General features: G+C 54.7%; 1 protein-coding gene and 1 long non-coding RNA gene across 2 annotated transcripts; both read left to right on the top strand.

Annotated features, from left to right (window-relative positions):
- SH2D6 (SH2 domain containing 6) lies at positions 1–17,716 on the top strand. Its single transcript, XM_067704513.1, is given in 17 exon segments — positions 1–627; positions 2,635–2,808; positions 9,621–10,778; positions 11,430–11,455; positions 11,815–12,295; positions 12,384–12,516; positions 13,115–13,236; positions 14,844–14,904; positions 15,297–15,375; positions 15,525–15,555; positions 15,689–15,713; positions 15,879–15,956; positions 16,128–16,183; positions 16,429–16,512; positions 16,661–16,819; positions 17,451–17,469; positions 17,472–17,716. Coding segments are annotated over 13 exon segments (1,044 nt in total). The 5' UTR covers positions 1–627; positions 2,635–2,808; positions 9,621–10,778; positions 11,430–11,455; positions 11,815–12,193; the 3' UTR covers positions 17,567–17,716.
- Positions 17,717–18,626: 910 nt separating this feature from the next.
- Positions 18,627–20,449, top strand: LOC137206010 (uncharacterized). Its single transcript, XR_010934407.1, has 2 exons — positions 18,627–19,419; positions 20,205–20,449. It is a non-coding gene; the product is annotated as an uncharacterized lncRNA (long non-coding RNA).
- The last annotated feature ends 891 nt before the right edge of the window (positions 20,450–21,340 follow it).

The following is a 21,340-nucleotide window of genomic DNA, read 5'->3' as shown; positions in this document are numbered from 1 at the left end:
TCGGGGAGGGTGGCGCTCACGACCGGAAGTCAGCGTCTGGCGAGGTGGGCTTACCGGTGCGGGATGTGGGCTCCCCTGCTGTGGGGAAGAGGGCCCTTCTCTCCCCGCAGCCTGGCTCCCCGCCCCCGCACACACTGCTCCACCGTGGGGTCGCCGGCCCGAGCACTTCTCAGCGATCCAGAGCCCCGCCCTCCCTACCAGGCTGGGACTGCCGGGGAAGGGGATGGCCGGTGGACGCTTGGGCCAGCTGCCTTGGAGGGACGCAGAGTCTGCCTCCTTGACCCTCTCCTCCATCGCCTGGAGCGAACTCCCTTTTCCTGGAGCGAGGAGCAGCCCGGACCTTGAGGCAGGACTAAGACTGTTGGGGTCTCTGTGTGGCCTGCAGGTCTCCTGGAGAAGGCCAGGGTCCTTCGAGTTCTGGGGTATAGGTCAGGATGTTCGGTCCACGCTGTGTGACCGCTCTCAGCGCCCTGCGCCCAGGCATCAGCTTTATATGGCAGAGGCAGGTAACAGTGAGGCGCCGACCGGAAGTAATAACCAGGGCACTCTCGTTCAGTATGCTGGCTCTCAAAGTGCTCACACCTCAGCGTCGAGCGCCAGGACTCTTGTCCTAACTTCCCGGGTCGCGTAAGTATCCACTGAGACACTACAGCAGGGACTTACCCAAGCCCTTCAGTGCCAGTCAGGAGCTCAAGGGTCCAGCCTGTCTGGTGGGATGAGCAGTGCTGAGGCCCCACTTCACCCACCTTCCGGGGCCAGGGCAGTCTCTCTCCTGAAGCCTCTTCTCAGCTGATTTCTGGCTCCCAAGTGAGGATTCAGGTTACACCTGTATCAGGAGCAGTGACACCACAGTGGCCAGCAACACATTGGCCTTTCCGTCTCCAACCCCATTTTCAGAGTTTACACTTTCTGATCTGGCCATATACTGCTGTGACCCTGATCATCAAGGTAGATAGGAAAATACTTAGTTTATGACGGTATAGCCACGACCCTGTAATGTCAGTGAGAGTTTCTTCTTCTGTAGTTGGGTGGAGACCAGCTGCTTCCTAGACATATTCCTAAATTTAATCTTGGAAAAATTAGAAACAACTCTAGAAAGGATATTCAAAGTAGAACGCCCAGATTTCCCTTTGGTAACTGGAGTAGGGGTCATATGTACTGGTTAGGTGGTCTCTAAGCATGTCCATTGCTGCCTGGGAAGTTCTCAAAGGCTTGGTTTTCCAAGTATTTCTGTTAAGACTGAAAACAGTGGGGAAGGGTGGTTGGGGGGACAGATTGGGAGATTGGGATTGACATGTACACACTGGTCTATATAAAATAGATAACCAACAAGGACCTACTGTAGAGCACAGGGAACTCTGCTCTATAGTCTGTAATAATCTAAATAGGAAAAGAATTTGAAAAGGAACAGATACATGTATATGTATAACTGAATCACTTTGCTGTACCTGAAATTAATACAACATTGTTAATCAACTATACTCCAATATTAAATTAAAATTTAAAAAAAAAAGACTGAAAGCATTTTTGCCCCTTTCCTGTTTGCCCATTTCTGTTCCTTAAAAGAACCTAATTACAGGAGTGAGTTCACTAGGCAATTGAAACTAACTCCTGACTTATGCTCTAACCTGTTGAGTCTTTTCCTAGATAAAAAGAAGAATAAAAAATTAAGCAGTTAAAAAATGACTAGCTCTCTCTCCACAATTGCCCCCTTAGCAATCCTGCAGGCAGATCACACAGGCAAGATCACACCTGAAGAGTCAGCCAGTCTGCACTCAATGGAGAATGATGCAGAACCCAACCTCCTGCCTCGATGATTCACTGAGATTCTTCCCCCTCATTTTTCCCTTTAAAAACTGTCATGACTGAGCAGAATCTTTGGAGTTGGTCTCTGGACACGAGTCTACTTTCTCTCCAGATTGCCCACTCTTCTGGTTAAAGCACCTTTCCTTTCTACTGACACTTGCCTCTCAAATTATTGGCTTCTGAATAGGGAGCAGCCAAACCTGGGTTCAGTAACTAGACAACCAGCTTTTTGTTAAGTAGCCCCTCTGCCCCTAGAGACGAGAGATAGTTACCATAGAAACTTGGAGACAGCCCTTGCCCCATCAGTGCAGTCTTTATAAGAGCCCATTCTCTCCTGCATTCCAGGACTTAGCACCAGACTCTTGAATCAGTAAGAGCCTGTGTGACTTGCCCAAGGATATGCCAAAGCCATTTAATGCCTATCCCTGCTTCCTGAAGATCAAGCCAGCAGGGTGCAGTTAAAGTAACAGGGCAGTGTTATGAAGTCATGACGGAAAATGTGTCTAAGGGTAAGGTGCCCCAAAAGTTGGGTTCTTTCCCCCTCAGGGCCTTGAGAGCAACTCAGGAACATACATATTCTATACTTGAAAGTACCTGCACCTATACTGGTTACACATCCTGAGGCAACAGCAAGATTCCCATTTGGGGAGAGATAGCCTTAGCGCACGAATGCTTTCAATAAAAGTTTGTTTAAACTGGCATTTAAAAACCATAAACAAATTCATTGTTTTAGTAACCCCTTCCACCTATAGTGGAATTATAGTTGAAGTTATCTTTAAGGTTTTGAATACTGTTTGTACATATTTTTCTAATCTTTCATTTGCGTAGGACTTCACAGATTTCTGCTGATTTTTTCTTGCACCGACAACTGGATGAAGCCCTTGCCGGTGGTCCTGCAGGCCACACCCTTTCCTCTGGCAGCCAGTCTAGGGGGTGAGGGACAGGCCACCACGCTTCTTCTCACCACCAGGGGCCGCCCTTTGCGATGGAACAACCGCTCAGGTCCGTAGAGCCGCCGGGACGACGGGGTGGGACGCACTGAGGGCTTTGGTCTTGTGTACATAATTAGATGGCTCTGGCCCAAGGCCCAGCATCCACCTCCACTCTGGTCTCAGCTTTTCCGTTGGTAAAGGTGGGGAGGGTGATCTCAGGGCTCTCCACACCTATCAAGGAAGGATGTGCAGATGAAGACACATCCGTGAGTGGCAGCGCCAGGTCTCTCCTAGGGGGAGGGTAGAAGGCAGGCCAGTTGTCCATACTCTTTCTGCTCATCAGTCCTGAGAGAAAGCAACAAGGAAGCAATGGCAACAGGGGATGCCTGGCTCTCCGGATATGAGCTGAAGAAGGAAGAAGCCTAAGCAGGGCCATACTACATCTGGCCAAGGCGGGGGCGCGGTGGGGTGGGGTGGAGTGCAGGGAGAGTGGGGGGGAAGAATAGATGCCCCCCACTCCACTCATTAAGGTAAATAGAGGAAAGGATCCAGTAGAGTGAGGGCAGGGTCAAAGGTACCCAGAGGAGAGTCCTTGGTAACCATTTGCATTTAGAGAAGCAGATAAACAGGGAAAGGGCCTCAGGACACTGCTCAGCCTAGGCGCGGGGGGTTAGGAGCCAGCCATGGGCCTTTCAGAGGAGAGAGACGGAGGCTGTTCGGCGGGAGGTGGGGTCTTTGAGCAGGCGGTGAAGAATGAGTAAGGTTTGAATGTGCAGCTACAGCAAATATTTTTCGAGAGCCTGTTCTGTGCCAAGCTGTGGGCCGGGCACTTGGGATTTGGCAGTGAACTGGACAGACACAGTTGCTACCCACTGAGAGCTCTTACAGCTGAGTGGGAGTCCACAGTCTAGCCCTGAAATGTACCCATAGATTTAACTACGGTGGGAGCCCAGAGAGTGTGTGGGGACAGACTGCCGTGGTCTGGGACCCCTGCTGAGGGTGACTTCAGCTGTGGCCTGAAGGAAGAGGGAGGCAAGGGGCGGGAGTGTTCCTGCAGAAGAAAGGCAAGTGCACAGCCCCCAGGTAAGGAGACTGTTTGAGACTAGAAAGAGATGAACAGAGCCAGGAACTATCATAAGTGTTTGCAGCCATCCTGCCCCCATCTTACCCAGGCTTCCTGCTACTGGGACATCTGCTGGGTTCTCCCAAGGGCAGAATCTCAGCAGTGGGCTGATGCATCACGTTTAAAGACACCTAAAGGAGCTCTGGTGATCTGCAAGATAAGGAGTTGAGGTGGAGGGAGAGGGCTGGGGTCTGGGGGGGGACAAGGTGCTTGCACCATCTGTGAAGATTGCCAGTTGCAGAGTCGATGAGAGTGGACTTTGTGGGGGTTGGTTAAAATTCTTAAAGTAGGGCTTCCCTGGTGGCGCAGTGGTTGAGAGTCCGCCTGCCGATGCAGGGAACACGGGTTTGTGCCCCGGTCCGGGAGGATCCCACATGCTGTGGAGCCGCTGGGCCCGTGAGCCATGGCCACTGAGCCTGCGCGTCCGGAGCCTGTGCTCCGCAACGGGAGAGGCCACAGCAGTGAGAGGCCCGCGTACCGCCAAAAAAAAAAAAAATCTTAAAGTATAACATACCTATGAGAGAGTCCTTTTTTCTTTCTTTTCTTCTCTCTCTCTCTTTTTTTACTGTGTTTTGCTATACTTTTCTCTTTTTTTTGGCTGTACCACGTGGCTTGTAGGATTTTAGTTCCCCGACCAGGGATTGAACCCAGGCCCTCAGCAGTGAGAGTGCAGAGTCCTAACCACTGGACCACCAGGGAATTTCTGTGTTTTGCTATACTTAAGAGTGCTTTCTCTCTGTCATATTCTGTAAGGACAATAAATATCTAAATTCCTTCCACCTGAAATTTCCTTAAGTCAACAGAGTGCAGAATGGGCCAACTGGGCCTAGTCATGGTGGAACCACAGAGAGAAGGTGAGTGTGAGTGAGTCTGTGGGGAGAAAATGGAAGGGCTGGGGCTGGAGAGGTAGGTAGGGCTGATCTTACCAGGCAACAAGAAGCCTTTGTCTCCATTCAAGGAGCCATGGTGGGGAGGGCCACGCAAGGATTCCAGGCAGAGCTACATCTTGAACAAACCTGTTGTGAGCAAGTTCCCGAACAGGGAAGGGCAGGCTGTGTGGGACAGAGACGGAGCACCCCAGCAGGGGCAGAGGGGACCAGGGCAGTGCCGGCTTGTGCACTGTACCCTAGAGGCCAGGGAAAACCAGCCTCAGCCTCGACCCTAACCCTTGGCGAATCTGTAGAAATCTCGTGCACTGCCCCCCAGAAAAACACACCAAGTTTTGTATCTGCTTTCAGAGAGATGGAAGGAGAGCCTGTCACAAACCTCTGAAGCTGCAGCAATCCATGATCGTGCACCAGGGGAGACAGGGGCCAGAGACCCCTCTTAGGAGGCTGGTCTGTGTCGTCCATGCTTCAGCCCTCCGTCGCGTGTCACAGCTGCCACCAGAGTAAGCTGAGTCAGCAGGCCTGCGAGGGCAGCGGCGGCGGGGAGGAGGAGGGACCTCTGCCAGCTTGCGCTAAAGCAGCCCCAACATTGCCCTCCGCTTCTCAGCACTGGGGGACCCCTTCTCTCCCTCCTCTCAACCACCTTCCTTCAAGATGGTCCCCGACTTTAAATTTAAGCCAGTCACAGACAGTTCGGTTGGCCTCAGGCCCCTCCCGAGGAGCTTCTTGGGCCTCTAACTTGACTACTTGCTCAGGTCAAAATAGCCTGAGGACTCATTCATTCTCCCTCACCCCTCACAGGACCTGCTCTCCCCTCCCCATCCTCTGAGGCCTGAACTCATGGTCAGAAAGTTCTCCTTCCCTCTTTCGACCCCACCCCTGCCACTTGCCCCGATGGATTCCCATTCTCCCCGGAGAAGAAGCCTTGTCTTAACAGCATGCTTCTTTTTTTCCCCCCCACTCTTCCCCCTACTTCCCTGGCTTAGGGGACCTGGCTGTCCTGTGGTGGCCCCAGCCCACACCCCGGAACTCCCCCTGGCCCTGACCCCCACTCCCAGGGCCCTACCTTCTCCCAGGCTGTCCTTCTCTTGGCGCTTCCTTGTGGTTGAAATCCAGGTCATCCCTCCTTCTTTCTCTTCTTTCCTTCTTCTTTTTATCTTTTAATCTGTACTGACTGATATTTTTAAATTATAAAATTAATTAATGCTCGTCATATAAAAGGCCCAAGAGTATAGAAATGTAAAGCTATGATACTCATTTCTACCTGGTCCCACTTTCCCATGAGACACCTGTACCTGGCCTCACAGTTTGGCCTTCTTGGTATCCATGTGATGATCCCACTGATGCTGTGTCCCTAAGTTAGATTTCTTCACTGAAAGTAAGAGAAACCAACCTTAGCTAGTTTAGGCTGGAAAATAATTTTTTAAAAATATTCTGTAGCTCGCCACATCTCCAGGAGAACCAGAGAACCAGCCAGGAACAATGTCTCAAAGGCCACAGCCAAGCTGGCCTAGTGGAGGCACCTCTGGGCCAACACTATTGATCCTGGCCCTGGGTGGTACCACTTGGGATCTCAGCCTCCCTGGCCTCTGGAAACAGGATATAGCTGTCACCTCCTCCCTAGAGTGGATGCCTCTTTTTTTTTTTTTTTTTTAATAAGAGACAGAGTCTCTTCATCTTTTTTTAAAAATAAATGTATTTATTTTATTTTATTTATTTAATTTTTGGCTGCTTTGGTTCTTCGTTGCTATGCACGGGCTTTCTCTAGTTGCGGCGAGTGGGGGCCACTCTTTGTTGCGGTGCATGGGCTTCTCATTGCGGTGGCTTCCCTTGTTGCGGAGCACGGGCTCTAGGCACGTGGGCTTCAGTAGTTGTGGCATGCAGGCTCAGTAGTTGTGGCGCACGGGCTTATTTGCTCTGCGGCATGTGGGATCTTCCCGGACCAGGGATCGAACCGTGTTCCCTGCATTGGTAGGCGGATTCTTAACCACTGCGCCACGAGGGAAGTCCCGGATGGATGCCTCTTGGTGCCTGCTTTGGATACAAAGCCCAGCATGGGGGCATCTGACTGGCAGAATGCCTGCACCCCAGCCGTAAGAGAGGCTGGGAAGGCCTCATCTGGCTTCTGTGAATGGAGGCAAGGATTCATACGGTGGAAGTGGCCCCAAACACAGGAAGTGATCCACAGCCAGTGGGAATGGCAGACCTTCAGCCTCTAGGGGTCCAGCCACCACACCTCAGCATCCCCTGCTCCGCAGCCTGCACTCTCTCACCTCTGAGACCTCTGGCCACAGCCTGCTTACCTGTCCTCCATCAGGTCCTCAGAAATCACCCCCTCCTGTTCACAATGCTTCCCACGTCGCTCACACCGGGGACCCCCGCCAGCCTTGGCCACCTTCCCTGTCTGCTGGCAGCAACTCCATGGACCGTGGTACCACCTACTCAGGAAGAGCTGATATTTACCGCACATGTGCTGTGTGTTTCACGTGTTTCAGCTCATTCAACAGAAGCGCCTCCACCGCAAGGAGTGCCTTGTTCCCACCCCCACTTACACAGGGGGAGACTGCAGCACAGAGAGATTGAATGTCTCCTGGGGCCTCTCCATCACTCGGAGGGTCCCCTGGAGCGTAGGGTCTGTGTCATGTTTCTTCTCTGCTGGCCACCCCCATGTTCCCCATGAGCTAAAGGCTGAGTGTGATTCTAAAGATGTCCTAGGAGTCGCATCTTCTCAGAACGTTTCCCTTAGAGCAGCGTTTCTCAAACTTGACTGATCATAAGATTGATCTAGGATGCTTGTTTAAAGTAATATAGATTCCCACTTCCCTCCTGGAACATCCCATTCTTAAGCTCTCAGGGAGGGTCTGGGAGTCTAAGACTTTTAACAAGCCCTCCAGTTGATTCTTGTGATCATGCAAGTGGGGGAACACTGCTCTAGAGAGCTGTTTGTTTTCTTAGGGTGGGTTTAGACTATGTTGGGCCTGAAAACGATGGCCTGTTCTTACTGGAGATCAGCAGCTGAGCTCTGGAAAATGTGGAGAATCACTGTGTGCTATGGAAGGACCATAAAACTGGCACTCAGGTGCTGCCAGACAATGGGGCAATGGAACCTTTGAAATGTGAGTTTCCAGTAATTCCATTTCTAGGAATTCATCCCGAGGGAATAGCTATGATTGTACAGAAAACAGTCCTGTGCCAAAGATGGAGAAAGAGGTTGTCCAAATCTGCCTGTGCCATCAGCAGGAAGCACGGTGCTACAGGGCTGGCTGCGGTGACACAAAGCTGTGAGGAAGCCTCCTTCCATCCCCTTCTCCCTGATCTGCCCAGGTCAGTGCCCCCACCCAGAAGGCATGGATTCCACCCTCTGCCTGGGGCTCTTTCCCTCACCCAGGCCCTGGCATTTACCTATGCAAAGCCCTGAACAGAAGGAGGAGGTGGCTGTGGCAAGGGCAGTCTGGACTGGGAAACCCACTCAGTTTGGAGTTTGCAGCGGGGTGGTGTCTAGAGCATCTTGCTGACTTTGACAGCAGGTCCCCTTGGTGAGGGAAGTTGCCCCCTGCCTTATGGCCCAAATGTGGAACAAAGGTCAGCTGGGGAGTGGAGGTCGGGAGGAGATTCTTGTCCCTGACGCCAAGCCTGGATTCTTTGTTTTTCTTTGCACAGTTTTTCCCATGACACCAAATGGGCCCCCCTTAAGCCACCCCAATGACTTTTCATAGCTTCTTTTTTTTTTTTTAATAAATTTATTTATTTATTTTTGGCTGTTTTGGGTCTTTGTTGCTGTGCGCGGTCTTTCTCTAGTTGCTGTGAGTGGGGGCTACTCTTCGTTGCGGTGCGCAGGCTTCTCATTGCAGTGGCTTCTCTTGTTGCGGAGCATGGGCTCTAGGCGCGCGGGCTTCAGTAGTTGTGACATGTGGGCTCAGTAGCTGTGGCGCACGGGTTTAGTTGCTCCGTGGCATGTGGGATCTTCCCGGACCAGGGCTCGAACCTGTGTTCCCTGCATTGGCAGGTGGATTCTTAACCACTTTGCCACCAGAGAAGTCCCCATAGCTTCTTTTTTATTGAAATAGAGTTGATTTACAATATTGTGTTAGTTTCAGGTGTACAGCAAAGTGATTTGGCCATATATATGTGTGTGCATGTATGTATATATAGTTTTTAGGGGATTCTTTTCCATTATAGTTTATTACAAGATATCGAATATAGTTCCTTGTGCTATACAGTAAATTCTTGTTGTTTCTCTTATATATGGTAGTGTGTATATGTTAATCCCATACTCCCAATTTATCCCTCTCCCCTCTTTCCCTTTTGGTAATCATAAGTTTGTTTTCTATGTCTATGACTCTGTTTCTGTTTTGTAAATAAGTTCACTTGTACTCTTACTGTTGTAGCCTCTCCCATTGCAGAGCACAGGCTCCGGACGCGCAGGCTCAGTGGCCATGGCTCACGGGCCCAGCTGCTCCACAGCATGTGGGATCTTCCCGGACCAGGGCACAAACCCGCGTCCCCTGCATTGGCAGGCGGATTCCCAACCACTGCGCCACCAGGGAAGCCCCATTTATACTATTTTTAAGTTTTATTTATTTATTTAAAGATTTTTTTCTGTTTCTGTTTTTGGCCATGCCACGATTGAACCCAGGCCACAGCAGTGAAAGCCCAGAATCCTAACCACTAGGCCGCCAGGGAACTCCCAATTTGTACTATTTTTTAGATTCCACATATAAATGACATTATATGATATTTGTCTTTCTCTGTCTGACTTACTTCACTTAATATGATAATCTCTAGGTCCATCCTCATTGCTGTAAATGACATTCTTTCTTTTTTTTTTTTATGGCTGAGTTCATAGCTTCTTAAGTGTCCGTTTGCCTGCAGGTCTCAGGAATCATGTGGCCTTTGAAGACTGTGGCCAGCTCCAACCCTGGACCCTGTCCCCAGTTCCCCCAGCCCCATGGCCTCCAAAGATGCAAGTTCATGGCCTTCATTCTTCCTTTGTGCCAACAGCCAGGACATCACCAAAATGATAACCACAGGAAAGTTACAGTGTCCTGGAAGGATCTTATATTCATGATCCTCTTCTGTGTTCCCTCATTCCCTGGTCTAAACAGAGTCAGACACCAGGCCCTGCCCTTTCTTTTTGCCTCAACACTTCTCAGAAGTCAGAGTTCCAAAATTCACCCGGGTAACAGAGCACCGGGAAGTTATGGGCTCCCTAAGGAAACCAGTGATTACTGATGTTTCTAATTCCATCACAGGAAAGGAGGGTCAGGACCCAATCCTAGATGAGGTACAGGAAGCTCAGTGGTTAGTGCACAGGCTGTGGGTTTGTGCAAACCTTGGATTGAATTCCACCTCCAACACTTACTAATTGTATGACCTTGGGAAAGTCACTCCATTTCTCAGAGTCTCAGTGCTCTGGACTGAATTGGGTCTCCCTCCAAATTCATATGTTGAAGCCCTAGCCCCCAGTGTGACTATATTTGGAGATGGGGCCTTTAAGAAGGTAATTAAGGTTAAATGAAGTCATGAGGGTGGGGCCCTGATTCAATAGGACTGGTGTCCTTATTAGAAGAGATCAGAAATCTCTCTCTCTCCAGAATTCTCTCTCTCCCTGCATGCACAGAAGAAAGGCCATATGAGGACACAGCAAGGAGCTGACCATCTGCAGGCCAGCAAGAGAGCTCTCGCCAGAAACCAGCCCTGACAGCACCTTGATTTTGGACTTCTAGCCTCCAGAGCAGGGAGAAAATAAATTTCTGTTGTTTAAGCCACCCAGCCTGTGGTACTCTGTGATGGCAGCCTGAGCTGACTAATACATTCATTCTCCTCGTCTGCAAAGCAGGGATAAAATTAGGACCTGCATCATGAAGCTATTGTGAGAATCCAGTGAGGAAATTCATGTGTAATGCCTGCCTGTTTAACTTTCCTACAGCACCTTCAGCACCTGGAACAGTGCCTGGTGTATAGTGGATGTTCAATAACTACCTACTGAACTACATCCACCAAGAAAGGAAGCTGTCAGACTCAATATAAGTGTGTATTTCTGAGCTTTTCACTAACCTCCATCTCCTTGATCATTGATCATCACTCACCAGCAAATAACAGCAGGCACAAAGGATTTAAGAAAAGTGTCTGCAGGGATGGTCTCCTGTTTTTAATTGGATCTGCCATTAATACCCTGTCTTCTGTGAACTGGGAAAGGGCTTGGTCTGGCTCATCCTGAGTAGAGTCTGAGTCTCTGGGAGGAGGCGACATTGACCAGGCAGCTTTGGGGCCCTTGGTCCAGCCTTGCGGGCCTGGGCATTGAGGAGGGAGCTCTTCCTCCCGTGGGGCAGGGGGCAGGAGCTGCAGCTGTGGGATGCAGTGGTGGGGGAGCTAGGGCTGGGCCCTGGGAGTGGCATGGACGAAGTTGGTCTGGAGCTGGAGGCCACAGCAGGCCCACCTTCCTGGTGCTTGCACGATGCAAATGATGGGAACAATAGGGCCCCTGTCCCCAGGCCATTTGTGGCAGAACCTGGACCCTGGGGAGGCATAGCTCCTTTACCTTGGCCATGGTGAGACTTGGTTCTGGGGGCAGCCCCAGGTGCACAGACCTGCCCACCCCTGGGGCCCAGGACTCCAGGCAGGGAGAGACATCCCACCTGAACTGACCACCCCCTTATTTTCCTCCCTGACTCTTTCCAGGACAAGCTCAGCAGGAGCAAGGCCAGGTGAGTCCTTGGGCTCCTCTCTTTCCTCTGCCCTCCTCTCTTGTTTCCACCTCGCTGTCCCTTTCCTGGGCACAAGCATCCTTAGAGCAGTGCTGGTTCTGCCTGGGCCCTCCATGCCCAGTGAGACTATTCATGCACCTCCACCCCCTGGAAACACTAGGGCCCCCCACTGCCAGCTTCCCACAGGCACTAGCTCTGCCCCCAGACGCTTCCTCCTGCTGCCCTGGTCCCAGGCTGCCGTCACAACTCCAGGGACGCCATTCATACCGTCATGGATGTGAACGTCCCAGGGTTGTGCATGGTCTGGCTGACACAAATGCAGGGCCCCTTGGGCAGAGCTGACTGGAGTCTGATTGCAGGTTGGGGCCACACCTTCCACCCCCAAGATGTGCAGGTAAGTGACCAACCCCCAGATGCGTAGGAGCCCCTGCAAGTCGAGTCTCCCCTGAGGACTCTGGACACCTCCTGCCCATTATAGTCCGGTGCTGCTAAGTCACTGGGCCCTAGCTCTTCCACCTGTCTCGGTCAGAATTAGGGATGCATGGGGTAGGGGACTGGCATAGGTGGAACAGGCTGTGAGACCCCCCTATCTCCAAAACGCCTCACTGGTCTTGCTGCAGTGTTGGAAAGGCCCACCGTGAATGGTTCCTTTGAGGCCACTGTAAGAGTGCAGATGGTTTATTATATTTTGGAGAGAGAGTAAGTCATTGTGCTAGAGAGGGACTGGGCCATGAGGATATGAGGACAGTCTCACCAGTCTCCCATCCAGACTCCCCTGCTTGGAGAAAAGATGACCCCTGCCCATCTCCTCTGTCTGCCTTAGGGACCAGGAGACGCAGGGTAAGTTCAGCTGCGGAGCTGGGGTGGGGGTGGGGGGAGGCAGCGGCCACCACGGCTCCTGCATCTCTTCCGTTCTCCCTGTGCTCAGCATCCCTTCCCAGAAGCCCAGGAGGAGGAGGAAGAAGAGGAGGATAAATATGAGCTGCTCCCCTGTGAGGCTGTGCTCCGCCACCCAGCCCCCACCCACCTTCCTGGCACTCAGGAGGACTCTTTGTACTTGGGTGAGGGCTGGGAAGTTGAGGCAGGGAGGTCAGGTGGTCAGGCAGGATGGGAGGGTCCCCACAAGGGAAAAGGGCCCAGGCCTTGCCTCATCTCCCTCTGTCTGGCCTGGGGCAGCGAGGGGAGGCCTCAGCTGGCAGTCACTGAGGCCTCTTGGCTGGGCAGAGAGAGAGGGATGGAGGAAGGGAGGGAGGGAGGGAGGGAGGGGAGAAGGGAAGGAGGATGAGTGGGAAGGGGAGAGGAGCCTGGAGGGGCAGTGTAACCAAGGCAACAATGGGAAAGCAGGAGGCCTGACAGGGTCCCTGGGGCCTGGCGTTCCCCCTCTGAGATCCTAGCACAGCTCGGAGCAAGGGTAGGGATGCCAGGAGAGCCCCGGCTGCTGCTGGCATCCCACCCCGACAGCTCCCAGGCTCGGCCAGGTGGGGGCAGGGAAGCTGGCCGCCTCCAGTTGCCATGGAGACGGGGCTGTCGGGAAGCCAGAGAGCACAGAGGGGAGTGAGGGAGGGAGGAGGGAACAGAGGCTGGGTGGGGGGCAGGAGGAAATTTGGAACCTACGTGGGAGGAGCCCACCGGGTCACAATGCTCAGGGGTCTTTTCCAGATCACTCTGGCCCCCTGGGCCCTCCCATGTCACCACCACCACCGCCACCACCGCCACCGCAGCCCCAGCCCGAGATGATGAAAAACCTCCCCACCTGCCCCACCCCAGGCTACCATTTCCCAGTGAGTAAATCTAAGACGCATCTCATTTGCAAGATTCCCCCACGTCTGCATTCAGGAGGCCCCTGAAAAATTAGCTGCGTCAGAAGCCAGAGCCCTGTTAACAGTCGCTCCTCCCACCTGCCTGGCCTGGTCCTTGCACCCTCCCCATCAGCATCACCAAAGACTCACCCTTCTCGCCTGAGCCGGGAGAGGGGAGCGGGGCTGGGGTGGGGGTGAGGGGGGGTTGAAGCTCCGCTGCCCCTCCCGGACCCTAAAGCCTGTGCAGCCCTCCCTGCCTACAGAGGGGAGAAATCCCTCACTCAGCTGCCAGCCGCTGCCAGCTCTCACCCCCGCCAGGATCCCGTTTGTGGGCTTTGAGAGCTACCACTTTCATCGTATATTTTATTGGAATAAAAAGTAAAACTGGGAGAGATTCACACCAAAGAAAGAGCCACAGAATAGAGGCAAAGAGGAGAGTCGCCTCCTTTGCACATTAACGCTTGTGTTGTGTTTTTCAAGCTGCACAGATATACGTAGTCCCTTTGCCTCCCACCCCGGCCAGCCTTGCCCTCCCAATGCCGCAGCTCCCCTCCATAGCCCCCCACCCGATTTTCCCTCACGCCACCGCATTGTGCCCACAGCCCAAGGCAGCATGGAGCCCGCCGGAGGCCACAAAGCAGAGCTGGCCCTTTGGGAGGCGAGGTAATGAGGATGTCCTCTCTCCTTCCGAGGCCCACCTACTCCCCACCCCGAGAAGGGGAATCCTGACCTCCATGAGGTCGGGGCCGGGGGAAAGTTGAGCTGGCCTTACATTGATCTCATGCTTTGTCCGGTCGCTGCATCCGCCACAGCTGTTCCTCATTTTTACCTGCCAATCCCCTCCCCCCCAGGCAGGCAGTTGGGGAGGAGACTGAGGCCCCGAGACACGTAATGCTTTGCCTGAGGTCACAGAGTCCCTGACTCCGGGGCCCCTGCTGCACCTGCTGAGGTCTCTGGGTCAGGCGGGGGGCACCCCGGGGGTGTGAAGTAAGGCGATCGGGGGTGAGGATGGCTTTCTCCTGGGACTTCACAGCTGGCTCTGAGGATCCCCTCAGAGAAGTTCCAAGGATACACCACTCTTCCAGCCTAAGTTTCACTGAATTTCTTTCTCCCTGCTGCTGCTGGCTGGTGGGTCTCTCCTTTTCCTCCCAGAGCTGGGTGCACCAGACCGGGCAGTGAGTGGCCCCTCACTCTAGGATTCTGGCTAGGAAGTTGTTGTTGGTGGTGGTGGTGGTGATGGGTGAGCTGGGAGGGCCAGGAAATATCCCTAAATCCAGGGAAAAGACCCGAAGCCGAGCCTCTCCCCCTCTGCCACAGGCCCTGGCAGGGCGTCCGCTAGTGTCCTTCTGGGGAGGGCCTCGCTCAGAGCTCCCCTTGGGTGCTCACTCTCTCTGAGCACAGGACGGGGGAGGTGCTCATGGGCGCCCCCTTCCGGGCAAAGGAGTATTTTCAATCATTCCAGGTCCACCTTGTGGGCGGCGCCGTGGGGGTGGGGGGTGAGGTGCCAGTAGCTCCCCCAAGTGATGGCTTCGTCCTCCCTCCCACTCACTGGTCAAACCCTGGGTCTCATACGCCCCTTCCTACCCTAGGTGCCGGGCCCAGCAAAGAAGCCCGAGGAGGACATTTACCTAGATTGTGAGCCCAGTCCAGGTGAACCCCTCCCTCCCTCCGTCCACCCCGCCCCGTCCTGCCCTGAGGCCCTCTGCTGCCCAGAGGCAGCACGATGCAGTCTCCTGGCTCCATCTCCTGCCCTTGTCCTCTCTCAGCACCCCTACCATCACACATCTGCCTTCAGACACCCACATGGACGCCTCTGGTCCGGGCTGCCCCACACAGTGCCTGACAAGGAGGGGACCCCCTTAGAGCAAGGGCTTGGTTGGGGGGTGGGGGGGCGCTTCCCAGCTGTTGCAGCCAGGACAGTGCTCTGCCTGGTTGGAAGGGCTCCCCAAAAGTCAGGCTGCAGAGAAGCTGTCCCCTGCCCCGCCCCGGTCACCCGGATTTCCCCGCTTGGTGCTCAGCTCAGCCTGCCCTCTCTGTTTTAGTCCCGGCCTTGCCTCAGACTCTGAGCTCCCAAGTCCTGAGGCCCCCAGTCCCTCTACCAAGGACATCAGTGGGGCCCAGGTGAGTGCCGCAGGTGTGTGCTGGGGGCCTGAAGGGCCTACCCAGGCTTCCCAGCCCTGACCCTGGGATCTCCAGGATCGGGTCACTGGACTTTTTCTTTTGAAGGAGGTAAAGCCCCTGAGCTCTGTTCCCCAATTCGCTCCCCACAGGCCCACCACAGCCCCCCAGGAAGCTCGGAATGTAAGAGGCTGGGGGTTTGGGCTGGTGGTGGGCTGAGCGGGGAGGGAGAGAGGGAGGCTCAGGGTAGGACTTCCAGCCCAAAGGAGCAGGCCTGCAGGGCCAAGCTCTTCTGACCCAGCATCCTGTGTGCCAGGGAGCGTCGAATGCCACCTCTAAAGGTGAGTACCGCCATTGTCAGCATGAACCCAAGCCCTCTGGCAGGGCCTCCCCTGCGGGCCTCAGACTGCCTCCCAGCCCCCCACATCCCGCTTCACTGAGGGGGTCCCTGCAGCTCTGACTCCAGCGGAGAGCAGGTCTCAGAGGACCCCCTGGGCATTCTGCAGGATCTGCACCAAATCAGGAAGCTCCCAACCTGTACCTTAAAATCACTCCTCACTTGGAGGTCACGCGTGGCCTAGCCGGTGGGTCCTACCAGAGCCCTGGGGCGGGGGAGTGAAGCACTGGGTGTCCCGCTTTGGGCTTCAGGCCTTTGCACGCCCTCTGTGACCTCCCCAACCTTCGCAGCTGGGCCCCAAGCCTCCTTGGCCTAATCCCCTCTCAGCCCCAGGGCTATAATCTGCTTCTTCCGGCAGGAAGGATAGCCTCTCTTTGCTCTGTAGCTGCCACCCAGAATGCCTCAGCTGCCGAGGTGAGGAGGGGCTGGGAGAGGGCTGGTGGGGGAGGCCCATGGGAGCAGAGCCCAAGTCCCTACCCAGAAGCCCTCTCGGGTGGGTGTCCACCACTGAACACGTGTGTGCAGCTCCAGGCGCGGACACATCTTTGTTCTGCTCGAGTGGCCGTGAGCACGAATAACTGCAACCCGGGGGTTCTCTGCTTCCCACCCCCGATCCGGTGCCCTGGCACATCGCTGAGCCGCTGTGTGTGTATGTACAGGAAGGCGATCTGCTGGGCCAGCCTTGGTACTCAGGGAACTGTGACCGCCATGCTGTTGAGAGTGCCCTGCTGCGACGCCAAAAGGTGGGGCACCTCAGGCCCCCTGCGCCTTCTTGGGAAACCGTTTCTGCCCACGGACTGAGGCTGGCTGAGCCGGCAGGAGCAGCCGGGCAGGGGTCGGAGTCAGGGCTATAGCTGGAAGGTGAGGTTGACGATGGGCTCTCCTCCCCAGAACGGGGCCTACACCGTGCGCCCCAGCTCAGGCCCTCGTGGTTCTCAGCCCTTCACCCTGGCAGTACTTCTCCACGGCCGGGTCTTCAACATTCCCATCCGCCGGCTGGATGGCGGGCGCCACTACGCCCTGGGCCAGGAAGGCAGGAACCACGAGGAGGTGGGTACTGCAAGAGGTAGGGGCTGAAGGGCAAGACACAGCAGAGCAGCCCCTGGGCCCAGCCGGGAACACTGCCCTGGGGAAGACCCCCCTTTTTTGCCTTTTTCTGGAGTGGGTGGAAATCTCAGTGGCCAGCGCCCAGAACTCCTTCCCAGAAGCCGGCACTTTGAGAAGAGGCCCAGTCTGCTCTGGGGGAGACACCCCCTCCTGAAGAGCCCGGCCTGCATGGGGCCCAGGTGGGGGCATTTGTATGAACCCAGCTGGGAGGAGGGCAGGGCCCAGGTAGTCCAGATTCGTGTCTGTACCAAGGACTCAACTTTGCACCCAGCACTTGCTAGGCTGCAAACTAGAGACAGTCACCACTCAGCTCCCCACACGGAAGGCCCCGGGCAGAGGCCTCAAAGTTATTTCATCTGGCCTGGGAAATAGGAGTCCGGCCAACAACATGCGCACGGGCGCCATCCCAGGAAAGGCCTGGAATTGGGCAACAAAATGCAGTGGGGCTTCATGGGGCAAACAGGAAGGAAAATATTTAGAAAAATGTCAACAAGCTCCCTCGCCAGAGCCCCCCAGCTCCCTCAGGAAGTTTCTCCCTGCATGAGGCTCATGGATGCCCTGCTTCCCCGTGCAGCTCTTCTCCTCCGTGGCCGCCTCGTCCAGCACTACCTGCAGCACCCCCTACCACTCGTGGACAGACACAGCGGCAGCCGGCAGCTCACCTGCCTGCTCTTCCCCACCAAGCCCTGACGCCACAGCGCACGTGCACCCCGGCCTCCGGTTCCACAGTTTGCTCCTCGGGCTGTCTCCCTCTCCTCTCCCAGGTCTCCACCCCGCCAGCCCCCGCCCCCCCATCCCGTGCCCCAGTCCCTCCCTGCAGGCCTCCCTGAGAGGCATTGGGAAGGGTCGCCCAGAGACAGAAAGGGTCCCTTAGATCCCACCCCATGCTCACCCAGAGCCTGGCACTGCCACTCCCTGCTGCACCTCCAAGACTGGGAAGCACGGGACAGGCAGGGCCTCCATTCCCGGCCCCCAGGCATGGCCTCCCGAGCTGCTCTGAACAAAGGCCTCCTCTGGGAAGCTGAGCCTCAGGGGGATAGTAAGGGCACTGCTGCTACACAGAGGGAATCCTCTCACATTCTGGAGGAGGCTTAACACGGGGCTGGCATCTGGAAGGAACTTGGTCGCCCTGAACATAAGTTTGCTTTCAATAAGTATCTGTTGAATGAATTCTTGAATTCCGTTGAGTGAAGCAGAGATGGCCTCCATGAGGCGCCAAGGTTCGCAAGTGCCCCAGGGCACAGCCTGGGCCCGGGAGCGCCGGAGCAGTGGTGGCCAGGCCAGGACAGAGGAGCCAGCCCCATTTCTGCCCCTGACTGGGGCCTTGGCCCTTAGATGGTCTGTTGTGGCCGCCCCGGGTGGCTCAGTTTTGTTTCCTTCTGTTTGTGGGAATCGGGGTGGGGGAGGAGAGAGGCTTGGTGTTGCACGGCCACCCCATGAAACGACAAGAATGGAGTTCGGTACTTGACCACCACCCATTTACCGCACAGCGATCCATCGGGGAGAGAGGCGCCTGATTTTGCGCCCTTGGTGTCTGGAGTAGGGAAGACGGGCGGACCCCCGTTAATATCTGGGTATTGAACGCGCCAGGCCGCTATGGAAGGCTCCACGCGGAGTTCAGAGAAGACGAGAGGCCATCGGGGCACAGCTGCGCGACCGGCGCGGCCGGGGAGGGAGGCTCCAGGGCTGGGGGCTCGGAGATAGGCCGCTGGCCCGCGGGCGGGCGGGGCGGGCGGGGCAGGCGGGAGAGCGGAGGAGGGCGGCCCCGCGCGGGCTGGGCCGAGGGGCGGGGGCGTCCCCGGGCCCTGGCGCGGCGCCCGGAACACCCCGTGCCGGAAGCGCATGTGACCGTGACTCCGCAGAAGTCGCGAAACAAAGGTCGGCTCAGCGGCTGCCGGCGCTCGGGCTGGCACGGAGGGTTCGGACTCCTGCCCCTGGCCGGGGTCCCGGCTCTGCCCCGACAGATCCTGCGCGCCCAGGCCGGGCGGGGAGGCTCCCGATCCCCCTGAGGCCCTGGGCGCCGGGGTGGGAGCAAGGGAGCCCCGGGGAGGTGGTGAGGGAGGGTGGCCCCGCGGACAATAGGTGACACAATGCAAACACGAGGCTGGGTGGACGCTATGGGGTCCAGGCTGGGGTGAGAGCGTTGATGGTTGCCTTCACCACTGCCGGCTCTGGCAAATTACCCTCTCCCGACCTTAATTCCTGTAACAGAGGTGAAGATAATTGTCCCTATGAGTTATCCTATGGTTGGGAAGCTTGAGTGAAGCCGTCCATGTGGAAGGGGAGGACAGTGCAGGGCCTAATGGGCTGCACTCTGGTCCTTCTTTCCCAAATGAACGTGCATGTGAATTCCAGTCAACGAACTGCCGCTTTCAGTGTTCACACAGCAGGGCACCAGGAGGAAGAGCAGGGTGGGCACTGCTGTGCACCGTATGTGGGGATGGGGCCCCAAGACAGCCTCCCTCTGCTCGGTTAGCCAGCCCTGGCTCCCTCTAGGCGGTGGATGAGAGTGGCCACTCTACACTTTCCCCAGGCTGACTCAGGTAGGAACTCAGGGCTGGAGAATGTGGGGGGGCCACCTTGGGGAGGGCCTCAGGGTACATATGGAATTGATTAGAACCCTGCAGTTCTCCCTGCAACCCAGTACTAAACCAAGCAGTTAATGATTAGGACAATAGTGTCATAGACTCAGTGTTGGATGCACATTCCTGAGTTGTTTTACAGATACTGTAACTGCCACCAGAGGAAGAATGCTAACTGTATGATGACCATACTGTAGCCATGACATAAGCTGCTCCGTCTTGAGCAGTACTGAATCTATGGCTAGTACAATTCCAAGAACTGGCCTCAAGAGAACAGGATTAACATTATTGCTCATAATGTTCTATATCTTTGTGGGCGTCAAAATGATTGTAGCTTGCTCTGCCCGTATATGTAAGCGGGCAAGTAAAACTGTCAGCAAAGAGATGCTTCAGACCCAGGCTGACATCTTCCATTTTGAGAATACTGTGCCCTCTGTCAGCGTGAAGAAGTTACAGAAGATAGACCGTCGCCCGTAGTCCCGTAGAAATGGAATGATATTTGACAGTGGGGAATTGAAAGTAGCTCTTTCGTCCCTTTCCTGTTTGCCCATTTCTGTTCCCCTCTAACCTTAAAACAACCTAATTATAGGAATGAGATCACTAAGCAGTTGAAACGAACTTCTGATCTCTCCTGAATGCACACCATGCCTTGTCTAACTTGTTGATTCTTTTTCTAAATTAAAAGAAGTAAGAATAGAGAATTAAGCAGTTAGAAAATGACTGTCTATCCACAATTGCCCCCTTAGCAATCCTGCAGGCAGATCACACAGGCAAGATGACACCTGAAGAGTCAGCCAGTCTGCACTCAACGGAGAATGATGCAGAACCCAACCTCCTGCCTCGATGATTCACTGAGATTCTTCCCCCTCATTTTTCCCGTTAAAAAATGTCATGGCTGAGCAGAATCTTTAGAGTTGGTCTCTGGACATGAATCCACCTTCTCCCCAGATTGCCGGCTTTTCTAATTAAAGTAACTTTCCTTTCTACTGACGCCTGCCTCTCAAATTATTGGCTTTTGAGCGGTGAGCCGCAGAACCTGAGTTTGGTAATGCAGACAGTCAGACTCCTGCATCCCCCACCAGACGTCGAGGTTCGACTTCTCTGGAGGAGCCCTCCATCCTAGAGCCTGTTTTTACCGAGTACTGAATTTATGTAGCGCTGAAGCCACGTGGCCTGTGGGAGGTGAAGTAGAGGCCACAGCGCAGAGCTCGGGAGTTAGTGGCTCAACAGGGACTCTGCTTAGTCCCAGCTGGGGGACTGACTTTAAGGGGACTAGTCTCATGCCTTCCCTCCCTGGCGAAAAAAGAGAGGAGTAGTCCAGGCAGTGGGGACAGTCTGTGATAAGGGACCCAGAGGGCCAAAAAGAACATGGTCTGGAGAGCAACTCAGCCTCACTAGTGCCTCCTCAGACTGCAGGTCTGTGCTTACATGTCCCCTTCTCCAGGAAACCTTCCCGACTGCCCCAGCCTGGGCTCAGGCACTTAACACATCTGAGAGCAGTTGCTTTTTCACTCCAAAGGACCAACTGCTACAACTGCCCACTATTGTGTATCCAGGGCCTGGAATAGAGTAGGTGCCAATATTTCTTGGAAGAGTCACTGAATAGGTCAAGTCTACCCTGGATCCCTCTAAAACTCATAGCGTTCCTTGATCAGGGCTTCCTTTGTAAGAGAAAAATCAAACCCAGTGCTTCCCAATAGAACGTTCTGTGATGATAGGAACGTTCTGTATCTGCATCGTTCAGTACAGTAGCCATTAGCCCCAAGGGCACTTGAAATGTGACTAGTGTGACCAAGGAACTGAATTTTTAACAATAATGTCATCAATTTTCAATTAATTTAAATTCAAATAGCCACTTACAGGCACGGCTGTACTGTTGTTG

Source organism: Pseudorca crassidens, chromosome 14 (assembly GCF_039906515.1).
Source record: "Pseudorca crassidens isolate mPseCra1 chromosome 14, mPseCra1.hap1, whole genome shotgun sequence".
Classification (NCBI taxonomy): Eukaryota; Metazoa; Chordata; class Mammalia; order Artiodactyla; family Delphinidae; genus Pseudorca; species Pseudorca crassidens.
Note: the sequence above shows the minus strand (reverse complement) of the source record. Positions and strands in the feature narration are given on the sequence as shown.